This window comes from Euprymna scolopes, chromosome 13, assembly GCF_053919585.1.
Source record: "Euprymna scolopes isolate OS-2025 chromosome 13, ASM5391958v1, whole genome shotgun sequence".
In the NCBI taxonomy this organism is placed as follows: Eukaryota; Metazoa; Mollusca; class Cephalopoda; order Sepiida; family Sepiolidae; genus Euprymna; species Euprymna scolopes.
In genome coordinates this window covers 48,945,289-48,963,010 of record NC_136494.1, presented here as the reverse complement: position 1 = coordinate 48,963,010, position 17,722 = coordinate 48,945,289, and the positions used below count along the sequence as shown (strand labels likewise).

The 17,722-nt window shown below is 30.4% G+C and overlaps 1 protein-coding gene across 9 annotated transcripts in view; it reads left to right on the top strand.

Moving 5' to 3' along the window:
• Nucleotides 1–17,722, top strand: part of LOC145292010 (tyrosine-protein phosphatase non-receptor type 4-like) — a 973,203-nt gene that overhangs the window by 422,534 nt on the left and 532,947 nt on the right. For 5 of the 9 annotated variants that reach the window (XR_013869534.1, XM_080138003.1, XM_080138006.1 and 2 more), the window contains 2 exons: nucleotides 13,524–13,592; nucleotides 16,233–16,271. Coding sequence is in view for 8 of the 9 variants with exons in the window: in XM_080138003.1 (XP_079994129.1) it covers nucleotides 13,524–13,592; nucleotides 16,233–16,271 (108 nt within the window). In the remaining variant the exon portion in view is untranslated. The remainder of the gene's footprint in view (nucleotides 1–13,523; nucleotides 13,593–16,232; nucleotides 16,272–17,722) is intronic. The other 4 variants (XM_080138005.1, XM_080138007.1, XM_080138000.1 and 1 more) reach the window with 1 other exon arrangement.

Genomic DNA, 17,722 nt, shown 5'->3' with positions numbered 1-17,722 from the left:
CTTTTATGCGTTCAATGTTTTTATGCTCCAAGTTAAAAATGAAAAAAACGGTAAAAAATTACGACAACAAAAAGGGAAACAGTTTTTCAATGTTTACATTTCATACATTAGTTTTGAATACATACATGCGGGGTTAAATTTGATTGGATATGGCTGAAATTTTACAGGCTATATAAACAAAGGAGTCCATCTCTACTGGGGCTTAATTTTTATTTTCCACAGGAAGCAAAGTTACGATCGAGCAAAGTTGACGGAGAATATTTCAAAATTGATAAGATAAATCGGCGTTTTCATACAGATAAGTTTCAGAATTATTTTCATGTATATGTAAATATTTGGTAATTATTAATTGTGCAGAAATTTCTTTAAGATGTTATTTTTTATAGAAATTCAAATCGCTTAAAGGGAAACGATGACAGCGATGGTTTAATATCAGCATATTAACGAGTTTGTATTTTCTTAAAAATAGAAAACTTTTCTTTTTTCGGCTTTTAAAACGAAAGCAGAAAAAAGTTTCATTTTTTATTCTGGGTTTGTCAATTTAAAAAGATTATCAAGTTTTTCAAATTTGATTTCAAAACAATACTATTTTGTTGTTTTTAACACTTTTAGTACACATGTACTAAACGCGTTAAAAAACAACAAAAGTACATGCGTTTGTTTTTTAGTGGTAAAAAAACAAACAAAAAAAAATATATAACAAATAAAAGGTACTTGTGCACTTATGCTACCATGCTGAAATGATAATGTTATTATTTAGAAACCCATTCTAAACATAGGGAAGGAATGGTGCTTTGTTAACTATTCTGTACTTTTACCTAACAATTAAATAAAAAATATAGTGAAACTTGAATTTATTTTTAACTCATTGTCAAGACCATTTTATCAAATCTGTAAAACAAACCAGTTTTTTTTTAAACTGAAGATATCTAAATAATAATAATAATTAGGTGGTTCAATAAAGAATTTCAATGCATTTTGTAAATTTTTACCTTCTTTCCACCTTAGTCATTTTAAAGAAAAATATTACCTTTGAAGGTTTTCAAGTATACTGAAAACGAATATCACATTTAAATTTTCCCGCAAATAAGTAGCTTTCCAGATATTAAGCAATGTCATTTCTTATGTTATTGCTGGTGGCCATCTTGGTACATGCGTTTGCGCATAGTTTCTCGGGGTTAGGTTTGTAGGGGAGGGAACAGGATTGTCTGCTTGTGTTATTGACGATCCCGTCCCCAATGTGTATATTTGATGAATTGAATGGTAGGTCAAAAAGTCACATAATGACAACGGAAACAACAGATTTATCAGCGAAAGAATGCAGATTTATTTACATGAGAAATATTAAGGATGTAGATAGAAAGAATGAGATTTCGTTGAGAATAAAAGTTTGCTACTTGCGATTGATAGCTGCGAGAGGTTGACGGTTAGTCAAGACCATTGTTGGTGGCTGATGCCACCAACAGGAGCAACTCTTTGTTACATGTTCGAGAGTTCAGCAGAAAAGAGGGAGAAATATGAGAAACGGGAAGTCACATGGCTAGGTCGCTTTCTGGTTATCAGAGTTAAAGGGCAACAATCGAGTAAGCCTGGGAATTTCCATTGCCACAGGTTTGCGAGCTCGCACATACCAAGATGGCCACCAGCGATAACATAAGAAATGACATTGCTTAATATTCGGAAAACTACTTATTTGCAAAATATTTAAATGCAATATTTGTTTTCAGCATACCCTAAAACCTTAAAAAGTAATTTTAAATGTTAAGTTGGGAACAAGCTAAAAAGTTATTGTGTTATTTATTTGTTTACATAGTTGAATTTTCAGTAAAACAACAGAATAGAAATGACAAAAATTACCATCAACTGGTGAATATACAGTTGTTGTTTATCAGGATTCCTGGTATCCTGGTACTGTGAAAGCTACATCAAGGATTCATGTAGAGTATGATTTATGGTTGCATCTCAGAAAATAGGGGTATATTTTGGGCCAGATAGAGAGGATTTACAAAATTGAAAATTGGACTGGTCCCAAAATGCACAAGTTCTGGTTGACTATGGGATTTTGCATCTTTTAAAAAAATTCAAAATCTATATGAAAAATTTTCTTATCTACTCAATTTTTTTTTCTTTGATGGGGAGTAGTAAATACCGGCCATGAATGCTCTTTAGGCATTCAATGGCTACACCCAGATAAGCTCTCTTTTGGTGAGGAGGCAGGAAAATGCCTGCTCTCTATAAAGCTATATTTAAATATCACTATAATACTTAGTTTTGTTCATGAATAGACATCCACTGTATGATACCATGCACCAGTTTTAAAAAAATTCAAATTTGTACATCTGAATTTATAATTCATGGCTTATGGTAAACAGATACATCAAATTTGACTGCATAATCAGAAAGAGCACACAATTTTACATAAGAGTGCCAAGTTTCATAATAGAGAATAGCTTGAAAAATAAATAAATGGTGGCAAAATTACTGAATTTCTTGAATTAAGCCCACTTTTTTCTAAAGAAAAATGGCGACAGAGAAGCATAAATTTTGGCACTTAAAATTCTCATAATTTTTTAACTACAAACGATTTTAAGCATCTTGTACATAGCTCTTTTCATGCAAGTTGATAATAATATATATATATATATTATGTTAAGATTTCTTGTTCCTTAGAAGTGCCTGTTGAGTTTGAATAAAATAAATATGTAATATATACATTTGAAACCAAAAAAAAAAAACCCGTGTATAATACATATTTTTTTTTATTCAAACTCAACCGGCGCTTCTAAGGAACAAGAAATTTTAACGCGAATCCTGCATGACCTAACGCACCGTTCCGAGATTTAAAAAAACTACCGTAAAAACAACAAACGGACTTATACTTTCAGATTATCTGCCCCAGCAACAACATGGCAAAAAAAAGAAAGACATACTGATGATGAGGCTTTGCCTCGAAATATATTTATGAATTTCAACATAATTTTCAAACAAAATAAATGCCTGTTTATTTTATAATAATGTGTTGTTTTTGGTTTCAAACACATACAATACATATTTATTTTATATATATATATATATATATATATATCAATGATTTTATCGAGCTTTTACATCTGGTTGAGATTACTTTATAAATATTAACTCTTCAATATTTATAATATACTTTAGTTTTGCCATCTTGGATTATTTCAGTAAACTTAACTGTAATACTTATTTTATATACTAATCCAAAAACTCTAATCCATTCTTTCAACATGGCCATGCTATCAAAGTTTCCTGTTCTGCACGCATCTCACTAAATTGTCCAGATTGATCTATGTTTAAGCCTGTCTTTATAACTCACATTACACATTCATCATTCTCATATAATTTCTTTCTATACAAATTGTATTACAATACTCCACAACCCATTGTATTATAAAACTACTTTGCTTACCTTTCTTTATCAGTAATTTTTAATTCATCATTTTGAAGGAAAAATCAATTAAGTCATACTAATAGAAATTAATGGCAAAAATATTAGAATAAATCAATGGAAAGACACTGGCTCAGCAATAGATAAGCTTTCTGATATTAAAACAAATGTGACGTCGTATATATACAAGGAGATTAAAGAATCTCAGTTATTGTCCGAAATTGAACAAGTGTAGACGTACCAACGTTTTTATCATAAATTTTTGATAGCATTAATCTCACTTAAAACAAACAGTTCAACTTAAAAATATAAGAGAATCGTAAATCTAAGGTATTTTTTAATGATGCGATTCCGACCCCCCCCCCAAAAAAAAAAAAATAATGCACAATTCTTATGATTAACGATTTTGATTAATCATCCCACCACTATTTTTTTTTTTTTTTTTTTTTTTTTTTTATTACATTTTCACCCCAAACAAGGCACATTGCCACTTTGGTGTAGGGGGCTACTGTCAGGGGAAACATCTACTGGGGTACTATGTAGGGATTAGGGCAGCGAGATGTACTGTCGATAGATTGTCAGTTTCACGATTTATATATTTTAAGTTGAACTGTTTGTTTGTAGTGAGATTAATGCTGTCAAAAATTTATGATAAAAACGTTGGTACGTCTACACTTTATCACTGAAACAGGAGATGCCATTTTATTTCATGCACCTGTCGTTGAAATTCAAGGGAGAAATCGGTATTTTAAACTATGACCGAAGTTAGAAATAAATAACAAAAAAATTAGACTAGATATTAATTACATCTGGAAAGAACTATGAAAATAAGTAAATAAATAAAGTGAAAGAGAACATATATCCATAATTGTTTAATTGGAAATGTTTCGATTTAATTAATGAAAACGGAAACTTTTTCATGAAATGTGTGTGTGTGTATATATATATATATATTAAAAACAGAAAATGAAAAGGACATATTCATAATTGTCTAAACTGGGCGAGTGCCATTTGAAAACCAATACATTTACTGTATAAAAATTTATCAATATAATTGTAAAAACATTTATTGAAAAGTTTGTGTAAGAAAATATAATTTTAATAAAACAATTTTGTAATGAAAGCAACATTTGTTTTTTATAAAATAGTTTTGTTTTTTTTGTTTTTTGTTGTTTTTTTTTTTTTCAAACAAATAAATAATTTTAATGAAACATTTTTTTTTAATTAAAGCAATTTTGAAGGGTCAACAACAAATTAATTTAAATGAAACCAAAAAATCATTATCTAGTTTAATTTTTTTATTTATTTCATGCTTCGGTCATAGTTAAAAATACTGATTTCTCCCTTGGATTTCAACAACAGGTGCGTGAAATAAAATGGCATCTCCAGTTTCGGTGATAAAGTGTAGAAATACCAAAACGTCATAGAACTTTTGTTAACATATTTAATATGATGTACAAGAATTTTATTAACTACTTTAAAGGTAATCTTTATCTTAATGAGTTTCCTTATTCCATCACATACATGGGCGCTGTCTGTTTCGAAACTTTGAGGCCCATGATTAGTTAACTGTTTGTACTTGCACTGAAACTTTAGGGGTCGCGAGGTAACATTGTTTTCATTTGTGAGCGAAGTTTATTTATGCATAAAACAGCCTAACTACATCAAGTCCATGAAAAAGTTGATGAATTAAATAAAAATTACCCTTATTTAAAAGATTTTATAGTGATCTCATTGCGAGTAAATCATGTTAAAAATCAGTGTTTTTTCCAACTGGTAACTAAAAGGGGGGGGGGGCTTATCTTTTGGCAAGTTTTTTTTTTTTCACCGACACTCTTCCATTAGTAAATGAATGAAAAATCTCATTAGTAAATGAAAAATGTCTTATCAACCTTTATATTTTAAAAAAATAAAACAAGCAAAGCCAAATGGGTGCAGCTGAGATAAATAGGTCCAGCAGACGAGCCTCGTTCTGAAAAATCTGTTTTCCTTTTTACGTTGACTTATCTTGCCTTTATTTTCACTTGTTCATTTATAGTGTTACATAAGGGAGGGAGAAGAAGAGGATTTGACTTGGACACTTTACTTGAGGGATACTGGTACCCTGGTGATGACGTGTCCATTTTACTAATGAAGAGAAGAAGTTTACGACGATGAGAGAGAGAGATATTATGAGTGTTAAGAGACGAGAGAACGGGACCCAAGATCCCTTAAACCGTTTGTCTAGTGGTTAGGACGCTGCTTGTGTATTTATGTGTTTGAATTAAAGAAGATTCATACCTGGTTTCGCTGCTCTGGGAGAGTCTTCATCTGGGTGGAGCTCTCTTGCTGTTTTCGCCGGAATACACAAGATGAAGACAGATGTTGGGTTTTCAACCTTTTATTCTCCCAGGCATGATCTGCAGATGCCGCCATCGATGGTCTCCACTGTGGGTACCTACCACGTCCCACGTTTGGGGTGCGCATCTCCCCCCTTACTTAGGAGAGAACCATTTTAGACTTCTGCTCGGCTCGGCATTTTCTGAGAGACTCAACGTTTCACCAACCTTGCCACGTAGCATTACATGACATCCGGTTAGATGAAACATCACTTCCTGCAACGTGGATTAACTACAAAAATATCTCTCTGACCTCCTCCCACCCTCTCCCTCTCTCTCTCGATCTACTATCTAATAGAGACACAGAGAGAGAAGATAGAGAGAGTATGAAAGAGCCAGAGAGAGAAAGAGGAGAGATGCTCTTTAACAATAGTAATAAATGTTCATAATTTCTTTGAACTTTTTTCTTTCTTTAATTTTTGGAATTTAAAAAAAAAAAATTTTTTTTTTACTTTTAGCTTAACTTGCTTTTATATTTCACGGTTTCGTTTTTAGTAAGAAATGCTTCTCTAACCGACCTTGTGTCTAACTCTGCCTTCGTGGGGACGCAACTAAATAGGAAGTAATATGGCAGCTGAAAAACGTTTTTCGACCACAATAAAAGCATTACAATACATTTAAACCCTGAAGAATTTCCGCCATGCGCACTTGCTGTTCTAACTTAACTAGCCACTAGTGTTTCAAACTTAACTAGCCACTAGTGTTTCAAACTTAACTAGCCACTAGTGTTTCAACACTTTAAAATAGTAAAAACACTAAAGCTATTTTCGTTTTAGAGGAGGTTTCAGGCGCCCCTATTATCCCAAAGAACCAGCTCTGTAAACACTGCAGTATTTTTCAATAATTATTTTAAACAAATTCTTTACAATCAATTTTTATTCAAAATTAAGAAATTATTTTCTAAAATATTTTGTTTATATATGTTTACATTTTGTTTTTAAGTAAAATTAAATTAATTTTAAAAATATTGTTTATATCCATCTTTATTCAAAAGGGTTACTTTTCGGTAGCTTCATCGGTTGTTAACCTAAATTTTCCAAATGTCAGAACGAGGCTTGTCTGCGCGACCTACTTATCTCAACTTTACCCAATTACCAAAAATTTAAAAGCTACTCCTTTTGGGTTTGTTTTATTGTACACATAGATCTGAAAAAGTTTTCACAAAACAAATATAGAACAAATAAATGTTATCAAAGGCAAAATAAGTTACTTTTCTATCTAACTGGATATGTTTTCAGTGTTTTTATTTAATGTAACATGTTTATTCAGCTCGAAAAACATACAGTGTTTTGTTTGTAACGCTAAACTTGGATTCAACCGTTTACCGTTTAATTAAATGTATTGGAAAATTAAAAATGACGCCGACTCTCTCTTTGACACGGTAAGTTTGTGAAAAGGAATTAAAAATAAAAAAATAGGCAAAATACTGTTGGAAACTCACTCAATATATGTCACTGTGACATAGACTGACTCGGCGGGTTTTTAACAGTATTTTGTCTAGTTTTTTATTTATAACTCATTTTCCCAAACTTACCAAGTCAAAGACAGTCGGGCGCCAATTTTTAATTTTCCAATACATCGGTAAACACCATGTTTTTCAAGCTGAATAAATATGTTACATTAAATAAAAACACGAAAATTATATCCAGTTAGGTAGAAAAGTAACTTATCTTGCCTTTGATTACATTTATTTGTTCTATATTTGTTTTGTGACAACTTTTTCAAATCTTTGTACAGTAAAACAAACCCTTACTTTTTTATATAGAAATAAAGAGGTAAATTAAGACATTAAATAAGAATGAATATTAAAGGACGATACGTATATAATTATATAATAAAAATAAATATAGAAATTAGCCAATTTATTTAGATTTAAAAAAATAACATTATTGTTAAAAATATTTTTTAAAAAGTCAAATAAATAAATAGGAATAATTTGAGATGATTGAATATAAAAGGCTAAAAATTTTATCAAAGATCGATTTATTTTTAAATTTCATTTAGAAATAAGAATATTCTAGAAAGTGCAATAAAAATCAGTTAGCAATTGAAGCTGCAAAAAAAAAAAAAGCTAAATTTTAAAGAGAAAGTAAAACAAAAAAATGAATATCAAAAGATAAACAAAACATGTTATTTCCCTTAAAATTTGATGTTATTGCATTTTTGTTGAATTAATCATAACTTTTTCTTTATATTTTTTAATATATAAAATAACTCCTGAAATTGATTGTTATTAATTTCATGGTGCATGTTTAATTCATGCTTAAAATATTTGTTTTGACTTTTATCTTCAGTGAAAGAAATTTTACGAAAAAAAATCAAATCGTTTTCAAAATTCCCTTAATTGTATTTCCACTTTTTCGATGTACCAAATTTTTTCGCTACAAAAAAGCTTTCGATTATATAATGGTATATTTCAAAACAACAATTCGACAGGAATCGGAATCGTACTTGGTATCAGAATTGTTAATCAACATTTTCTTGAAATTGGAAAAAATTTAGGAATCGTCCAAACACTAGTTTGTAAGCACAATGTGTGTGTGTGTGTGTGTAATATATATATATATATATATATATATATATATATATATATATATATATATATATATATATATATTAAATCATTTCTCTCTGATAGGTTCATAAGAGTAGTGATTGATAGGCAGAAATCAGAAGCTCTCAGTATTAATGCTGGAGTCCCTCAGGGGTCCATCCCGGGCTCAACTCTCTTCCTAATCTACATTAATGATCTTCCACATCACATCCTTACTTTCATAGACATTTATGCTGATGACAGTAACACATCTAAGACCATAAACGACAAAGTTCTCTCTGATTCTCTCTCTTCTGATCTTACGCAAGTGGTACAATGGGGAAAGAGGTGGTTTGTTACTTTTAATGCATCTAAAACCAAGCTTTTATCTTTACATCATCAACGCTCTGATCCACATCTGGCATCAATTGAAATGAATGGCTCTCATCTTGGGGATGCCTCATGTTTTGACAAGCTTCTGGGTTTGATCTTTACTCCTGATCTTAAATGGAACACATACATTAAATCCTTTGCCAAGGCCGCTGGAAAAATGGTGGAATCCTTCTATAAAGCCAGTAGATCTGACTGCTGATGCAATTCTCTATCTATATAAGAGCCAGGTACGTCCAAGGATGGAGTACTATTGCCACATTTGGGCAGGAGCTGCTAGAAAGGACTTTCCTGCCTTGATAGAGTTCAAAATAGACTTCCTAGCCTCTTCCCTGCAACCTCTTTCTCACAGAAGAGATGTTGCTTTATCTTTATTTTCATAGCAAGTGTTCGGCTGAACTCCAATCTATGGTCCCTCCTCGCCAAACTTTCACAAGAAACACCCGTCTAGCAGAAAACATTATCACTCTTTTCCCCCACTCTTTATCTGTGCCTAAACCTAAACGTGGATTCTATGAACAAAGCTTCTTTCTTAGAACTGCACACCTATGGAATTGTCTTCCGTTTTCCTGCTTTCCAGCTTGCTGCAGTGTGGTTGTCTTCAGGTCTAACGTAAACAAGTTTTTGATGAGCCATTCCATATAAGTTAGCAAATTTACCGAATTTCCATATATGATGATTGCTATATTGTCCAATTTCTACTGAACACTCTTTAACCCTTATCCTCGAGTGGCCTCTTGGCCTTGATAAGTGGTGATGCCTATGTAAAAAAAAAAAAAAAGAAAATGTGTGTGTTGGCACTGTTAATCGGAATCAGGAATCAGAAAAAATCAGAGGTTTTTGGGGTATCAGAATCAGAAAATTTAGAGCCTGTTTCCCAATGCCAAAACCAAAACCAATTCCTTAACTTATTTTTTTATTTGATTTTGGTTTAGAAACATCGTCCACTGCTTGTAGTAATAATAAAATATAAATATTTATTGATTTTAAATTTCCAGTAAGACTAATATCTCTAGACCACGAGGGCACAAATGTGTTTTTACATTTAAGAAAATGTATGCACATTTAAGATATGTTTTTACAGTAATCAGGACAAAATAACACTTTTATAGTTAAATATTTAGAGATTTACAAAGAATCAGAATCGGTAATTGTACGGAATCGGTAATATCGGAATAGGGAAATATTTTGGAATCGTCCTGTATGTATGTATGTATATATATATTCATTCGCCCTTTGGAAGGTCTTGTTTTTAATCCTTCAGGGATACTAGCCGCCCTCCTTACCAAACAAGTCTGGTGGGGGAACCAGTTTAGTCGCCGGTGACCCGACCATGAGGCAGGTAGTACTAGGTTACATGGTACCAGTAGCATATGACATGACCCAAAAGGGCGAATGAACTCTTTTTCTGGGTCAACGGTCAACTAGCACTGTGTATATTTGTGTGTGTATATGTGTATTGGGGTGGTGAGGGCTCCCGTAAGCCGTGGTGAAGGCAACCTTTCTAGGAGAAGCAAATCTCTGATTAAAAAAAACATAAAGCGGAAGACCAGTACCCGCATTAAGCTGGTCTGCAGTTTAATTTGTTGCTGGCTATCTTGCTCTTGCTTGTTGCTGGATCTCAACATTTTGAACCGACAGAGAGACTTAGCTGTCGTACAAAGCTAAGACTCTGTAACATCATATATATATATATATATATATATATATATATATATATATCCTGATGATTTCTTGCAGCAATGAAACATGGGCACATCTGCATAACTTACTTGCTATAGGCATGTTTTCATACTATATAAAATGTATGCATATATGTATATATAAAAGATAGCCATCCAAAAACATATATCATCTCTGTAGCCCATCAGTGTGGCTAGATACAAAACCAAAACCTCATTAACTGACGTCTGTTAAGAACTTCCTTGTTTGAGAAATTGTATTACAAATTAAATGATGTTATTTTATTTATTTGAGATCTGATCTGAAGCAGTATTAACCTTAGGCAGGTTAAACAGGTTTCCTCCAAAGGAGGAAGTTTTTATGTATTTCATTTTTGATATATTGAAATTTATTCCATTATTTTGTGTGTGTGTGTGTGAAATGAAAAAAAAAAAAGTAAAAAATTAGTTAAATATTTGTTTTGTCTTTATTTGGAGACATTTTCAAAAATACTGATTTGAAGAATGGGCGTTTTTTCTAACAAATCATAGCAAATGTGTGATGCGTTTATGAAAAGGAGTATTTTTTTTTGTTGTTGTTGTTTTAAATTATTGATCTTATGTATGAACTTTTGTTGAGACTAGTTTAAAATGCAAGTCTGGATCTAATTTTAAGTTGTGTTCAGTGAGTATTTTGCCAAAGATTATTTTGATCCTAGAAAATGTCTAAAATTTAATTTATCTTTGGGGGGTGGGGAGTCTAATAAAAATTTGAAATTTAATACAGGTCTGATACATTTGAATTTTCAATTGGTGGTTGTATCCATATTATGCACCCTAAAACCCTTTTAAATATTCCAAAGTAATTATAATTTGAGCAATATTTATAAGTTGCTGTCTAATAATAAAAGATTAAAATTTCCAAAGAATTGGAGGTATATTAATTTTTTACAAAGGATTTCCACCTCCTTTGCATAAAATTAAAGATAGCTCACATCTGGATTCCTTACACCTAGAAGCTATGTTTCAAAGTTTATAATGATCGGTCCATTAGTTCATAAGTGAATCTTATTCATGCAAACATATAAACATATGCCGCTCTACATATATACTGAAGAAGTTTGCAAATGCTGTTTTTATAAGACATTTTTTATGCATCTACAAATAAAAAATAAAATCAAAACTATATAAGTATTTATATTAATGTGGGAACTGCAAGCCCTTGTACCCTTTCGATGTAAATACCCCCCAACAAACTCGACAAGACGCAAAATCACACCTATACACAGAGATCCCTAGATGTAAGAAAGCCTTCTTACTTTAATAGTTCCTTCTCCAAAGCTGCTAGACTCTGGAACTCCCTTCCAGTTTCCTGCTTTCCCAACCGTACTGACATGCAGAAGTTCAAGTGTAATGTGAACATACATCTTGCTGCTCAACTCCCTACATACTATCCCTACAATTTATGTCCCCTGATAATAGCCCCCTACATCAAAGTGGCATTGTGCCTTGTTTGGGGTGAAAATGCGTAAAAAAAATATATATATTGTTTGTATTTGGGCAGCATTTTTTTCCATTTAAACAAACATTCTTAAGAAAGATAGAAAGCTTCTGTTTTCTCATACCTGTTTTAATTTTTTTCATCTTTCTCATTATTTTTTTATGTAGGAATCAAAATGTTAATAAAAGTCCCATATGTATTTCTTTTCTGAACGTTTTTGCTGCAGTCTGGTATTGTCAAGAAATGTATGGTGGAATGAGGCGGATACTGGAAAAATTTTTGTAAAGGCAGCATAGTGTCAACAAACTGCTATGTTCCAATATGGAGGGAGAAAGTGGGTGAGGCTTACAATAAGCATTTTAAAACGTTTGTGTTTGTGTAAAAAGTCACAGCATTAATTGTAGGCTTCATGTTTTTTATATTCATGGCTTTGAGAATTTTCAGTTTTTTTTTAATTTGTTTTTTGATGTGTTTTGTACTAGAATTTGTCTGAGAGGGGGCAGTTATGTTTTTTGTAGATGTTGGAAAATGGTACTAGAGTCAACATTATGCATGGTTAAGTGATGGGATAGAGTCATGGTTGTGTAACCGATGTAACTATTGGTTTCTGGATTGTTGTAATAGGGCGTTTAAACCTATAGATGATATTGTTTTTTTCTTATGTTTTTAGGGTTGGGGAAGTATTGTTTAGTACAAGGTTTTGGATCTTAAATTATTTATAGTAAATAAGTCTAATTATATTATTGCTGTCACTTAGTTATGCAGATCTATGTATGATGATATTTAAGTTCTGCAGCAAAGATTTTATGCGTTGTTCTAACATAATGATTAGGAAATCTGTTGTTAATAAGTACTTGTTTGATATTTTTAGTTCAAGTAGTCGTCATTTTTAGACGAGGAGATTAGTTTAGCATGGTTAAGATTTTTTACTACAGCTATTTTGTAATGGTGAGGGCACTTGCTCTTAAGATTTAGATGGCAAAAATTTAGGCTAGTAGGTTTTTTGTAGCAAGAAGTGCTGAATGTATTATCGAAGGTATCCATGAGAACGCCAAGAAAAGAAATTTTGTCATTGAAGTTCAATAGTGAATTTGAGTATCCCCCCCACCTCTGAAGTTAGACAGTTTTCCAACATCTACAAAAAAACATAACAGCCCTCTCTTTGAAGTCAGACAAATTCTAGTACAAAGCACAAAGATAATACACCAAAAATTAAATGAAAATAAAAAACTGAAAATTCTCCAAGCCATTTATAAAAAAAACCTGAAGCCTACAATTAATGCTGTTACTTTTCACACAAGCACAAATGTTTAAAAATTGCTTATCATAAGCCCCCACCTACAGTTCCCTTCCACACGACCCAATTACTGACCCAAGCACTAGGCTTGCCAGTTTGCCTTCATAACGGAACATAACAGTTTGCCAATACTATGCTGCCTCTACAAAAACTTTTCCAGTGTCCACCTCATACCACCTTGTATACCACACATTTCCTGATGATGCCAGAGAACAGCAAAAATGTTTGAAAAAGAAATACATATGGAGCTTTTATCAACATTTTTGATTCTCACACAAAAAAATTAAAATTAATAACCCTAAAATAATTATGTCTGAATGCTTAATAATCTTTTCATTATTTTTTTTTTAGTGGCAAAACAGAATATCAAACACTTGAAGAAAGCAAAAGGCGAGCAAAAATTGAACGATCATTTTCAAGGTTAGTTATTTTTATTGACTTGTTATATTCTTAGCAGCATTTTTCTCACAGCTTTTGCTTGGTGGATGTTTTCCATTCTTTCAATGCACAGACTTTCTAAACAATTCTTTATGAATATCAGTGTCGTTTGTTCAATAACATAACATAATTTAAGAACAATTTTATTTTCATTACTCTTTTAGTTTGAATTTGAAACCTGTAGAAAATATTTCAACAGAAAATAAAATAGAAACAAGTTTTTGATGAGCCGTTCCATATAAGATAACAAATTCACCAAATTTCCATTACTAACGATGACTATATTGTCCAATTTCTACTGTACACTCTTTAACCCTTATCCTCGAGTGGCCTCAAGGCTTTGATAAGTGGTGATGCCCATGTAAAAAAAAAGTATGTAAAACAAAGATTTGAAATATTTATCTTACTACAAACAAATAATTTTCTTTGAGTCTGCATTTCTACATAATGATGCTTGATAACATCCACATTATCAAATTTAGTAGTCAGTAAGTGAAATCATTATTTGTAATTGTTTATAAGAACAAAAAAAATGAAATGCTCTTTATCATTTTCTGATTTTAGCACTCTAATTAGCAATTTAACTAGTAAAAGAAAAGACTTTTTTTGATGTATTTATATATTTTCCCTTTCGTTTTATATTAACAACTGATCTTGACAGAATTTTATGATTTATGGATAATATATAGTAGAAGCTGGAAATAAGGTTCATTGATTTTCTTTGCTTATCATATAGTTTTAACTATAAACCATAAAATCCATAGCTTAATTTGACCTTTAAATATTTTCTGAAATTAAACAAAGAAGTTTTAATCTTATTGAGCACCTCATTTTTACATATTTAGCAAATGATTTAAGAATTAAAAGTAACAAGGTTTCATAGTGAATTACAATTAATTTGTTTTCATACTTTACATTTAATAATGACTGTAGTCATCAAAACTAATTTTTCAAATTTTGGAAAAAATTCAATCAATTTTTGACAACAACACAAATGAATGCTAATAAGTAAATAAATATAAAAATGCTAAGTCATAAGTATAAGATTAAAAAAATTTTCTGATGGTTCTTAAAGGACTAAAACAAATGTCTTGGTGCAATATTTTATGTATAAATCATGTTTTAATCAAATAATGAGAGAAATGAAATTTGGATAAAAGGCTATTGCCAATTTCATGAATTATTACTGAAACTTTAAAAATCATTACTTTAGAAGTAATGATTCATTTATTCTTTTAACCCTTTAAATCCAATAAAGATGGGCCATTTAATACAATTACATTTTACTTGCTGAATGTTTTTTAAATTTCAAATGAAAAATTTTTATGTCCCTTATATTTGAAAAATTTGAAATTGAATAGTTTAATTTCAAATCGTTTACATTAGCTCATGCTTTTATTTCTGACATATCTAAATTACTTTAAATTAATCTGTATTTAAGTGCTTTTTTTATTCTAGAACTATTTATTTCAGCATTTATATGAATTTGAAGAAATATAGTGTCGATTTTCATGATTTCCTTTTTCAGTCAAATTCATGACATTTTTCATGAAAATAGAAAAAAATATTTCCAGTATTTTTTTCTGTATGTTTTCTAAGATCAATAAATTCTGAATCCTCAAACTAAATAATGGGTGTATTAGTGAGTGGTGAGGCCTAAATTGTGTTTAATATATCTAATATGAAAACAATTATGAGTTTATTCCAGTCTTGATCATTCTAAGAAAAGTTATATTGAAATCTCTCACGATTAGTTGGTATCATATTTTGTAATAATGTTTTGATACTTATGCTTTATAGTTTAAATAAATATAATAAGCAGTGATTGAACATAAAATGTGCAATTTTCTCTTGACTTAATCACCAAGTGTTAAAACGATTAATTATTCTGAGTTTTTCAAAATGTGTGTAGTTTTCTGATCTTTATATCACCAAACATGAGTACAAATTTAAACTTTTACCATTTACTGCAATTTATTATCAACTTATTTTACTAAGTACAAAACCGTATCTGCTTATGTGCCTCTCATATTTATATATTTTTTAAAAATAATAAAATTTTATTAATAATAATAATAATAAAGATTCTCACATGTTGATATAACTGAATATATACATGTTTAAATAGTTTAATTTCATGCTTCTAAATTCTATTTAATATAAAATATATTATAGCATAAGAAAGTTATTTGACTAAATTATTGAAGTTTGAATGACCTCTAACAAATTTAAATGTAAAACCTGAAATCATCTTCCTGGATAATTTAGCATTCATAATTCAAATTTAATTAAATCCTTTGATATTTGATATGTTGCAAAAAGTTTTTAATTTTCCAATATAAGTAATTAAAACCAAAAGAATTAAATAATTCTACTATTATTTAAAATAATGTTCATGTTTCCATTTTTAAAATAGCTAAATTTTGTTTAAATTTTACATTTCCTTTTAATTAATAAAGAAATTCTCTCCGTATTTCCATAGTTCTCTTTTAACAATTATAAAATATTTGTTTCATTTCATGTTTTGAAATGATGTTTTTTATTGTTTTTTATTTTTTCGCTTCCATTCTCAATAATGCTTCAATGCAATTTTTGACTAGTTTTACCTTTTCTTGAATTCAGAGCTGATGGGATGCCGAAAAGTCCTTCCGAAATCTTCAGGTCTGCTGCTCAGATGTGTGTGTAACTGCGTGATTGTGTAGGACTGTAGTTGATGCACTAGTCTAGACTGACAGGAAACCTAGATGTTGTCAAGTAGTGGCAGGCATGCCCCCCCCCCATCCATTCCACAAACAGTCCTCTCCTTCAGTGCTACTCCCACCCCACCCATAAACTCAACTTTACACTGCATGCTATTTTATTAAAATGCTATTATTTCTTCCTCAGTGATTTTTTTTTTAAACACATCTTACAGCTCAAACAATATTGATTAATAATAAATAATACTAGCATACATATTGATACGTATGTGTGTACCTGTTTGAATGTGTCTGCATTTATAAGTTTGTAATATTTCATATTTCCTTACCAAGTTTTTAATATTTAAGTTGTGTAACATTAGTTGTTGAATTATTCATTACATTAGTCATTCTTATCATAATTTAACTTAAAAAGGCCATTTACTTTTATCATAATACCTTTTTGTAGATTCTTACATCTTCATATAAGTGACAAAATTTTCATACTAATTTCACATTGTAAAAACTTGTTTGTTGTTGTTAATTCTTGTGTTTGAAAGGTGTTAATCTGGTGTTGATTGTTTGTTGTGAAATTGAATGTTTTAATTCTATTGAGGAAGCATTGTTTACTTGGTTTTTGCTAAACAGACATTGCAAAATTGCAGTTCTCAAAATATTTCATTTTTCTATCAAAGAGATCTGTATTTTTATCAACTGATATTGCTGAACGTTTTGATAGATTGTTCTACCTGAACTTCATCATTCTTATTGGTTTTTGTTCTTTCATGTCAGTTGAGCACACATTGGTAGCATATTTAATCTCTTATCTACATGAACATCATTTCATAGTTTTGATAATTCCAAACTCTTCAGTTACATTTTTCCTTAGCAATAATAGTTACAATAAAGAACCAATTGTTTATACAAAGAAATTAATCATTTATCAAAGTGTATATTGCAAGTTTTGATTTGTCATACTGTTTATAATGCATTTTTGGTGATAGGATTTGTAGATGGATTAGATTATATATTTGTTACAATTTTTGTAATTCTAGATATTGTAATGGTATAAGTTTAACAGACATTCTTAAGAAATTATATAAATTATGAAGTCATTTCTGTAAATATACTATAACTGAGATATCAAGTTTTTGCATTTGTGATATTTTGATTAGCTTAGAAGTTATTGATGATAGCAACCGATTATTATGTCCATGATATACAAGACTGGCATTTTTATCCCACTCAATTAACTATTAGAAAGTTTGTATATTTACTCTACAATACCAGGTGAATGGTGGTTATCTTTTGCAATAATCTTTTTTATTTTTTTTATTCTGCCTTGCATTAAAGCATTTTTCTTTTCTCAATAGTAACAAAAACAAAAGTGTAATTGTGCAGCTAAAGATTCCTGCATGTTTTGTTATTATACTC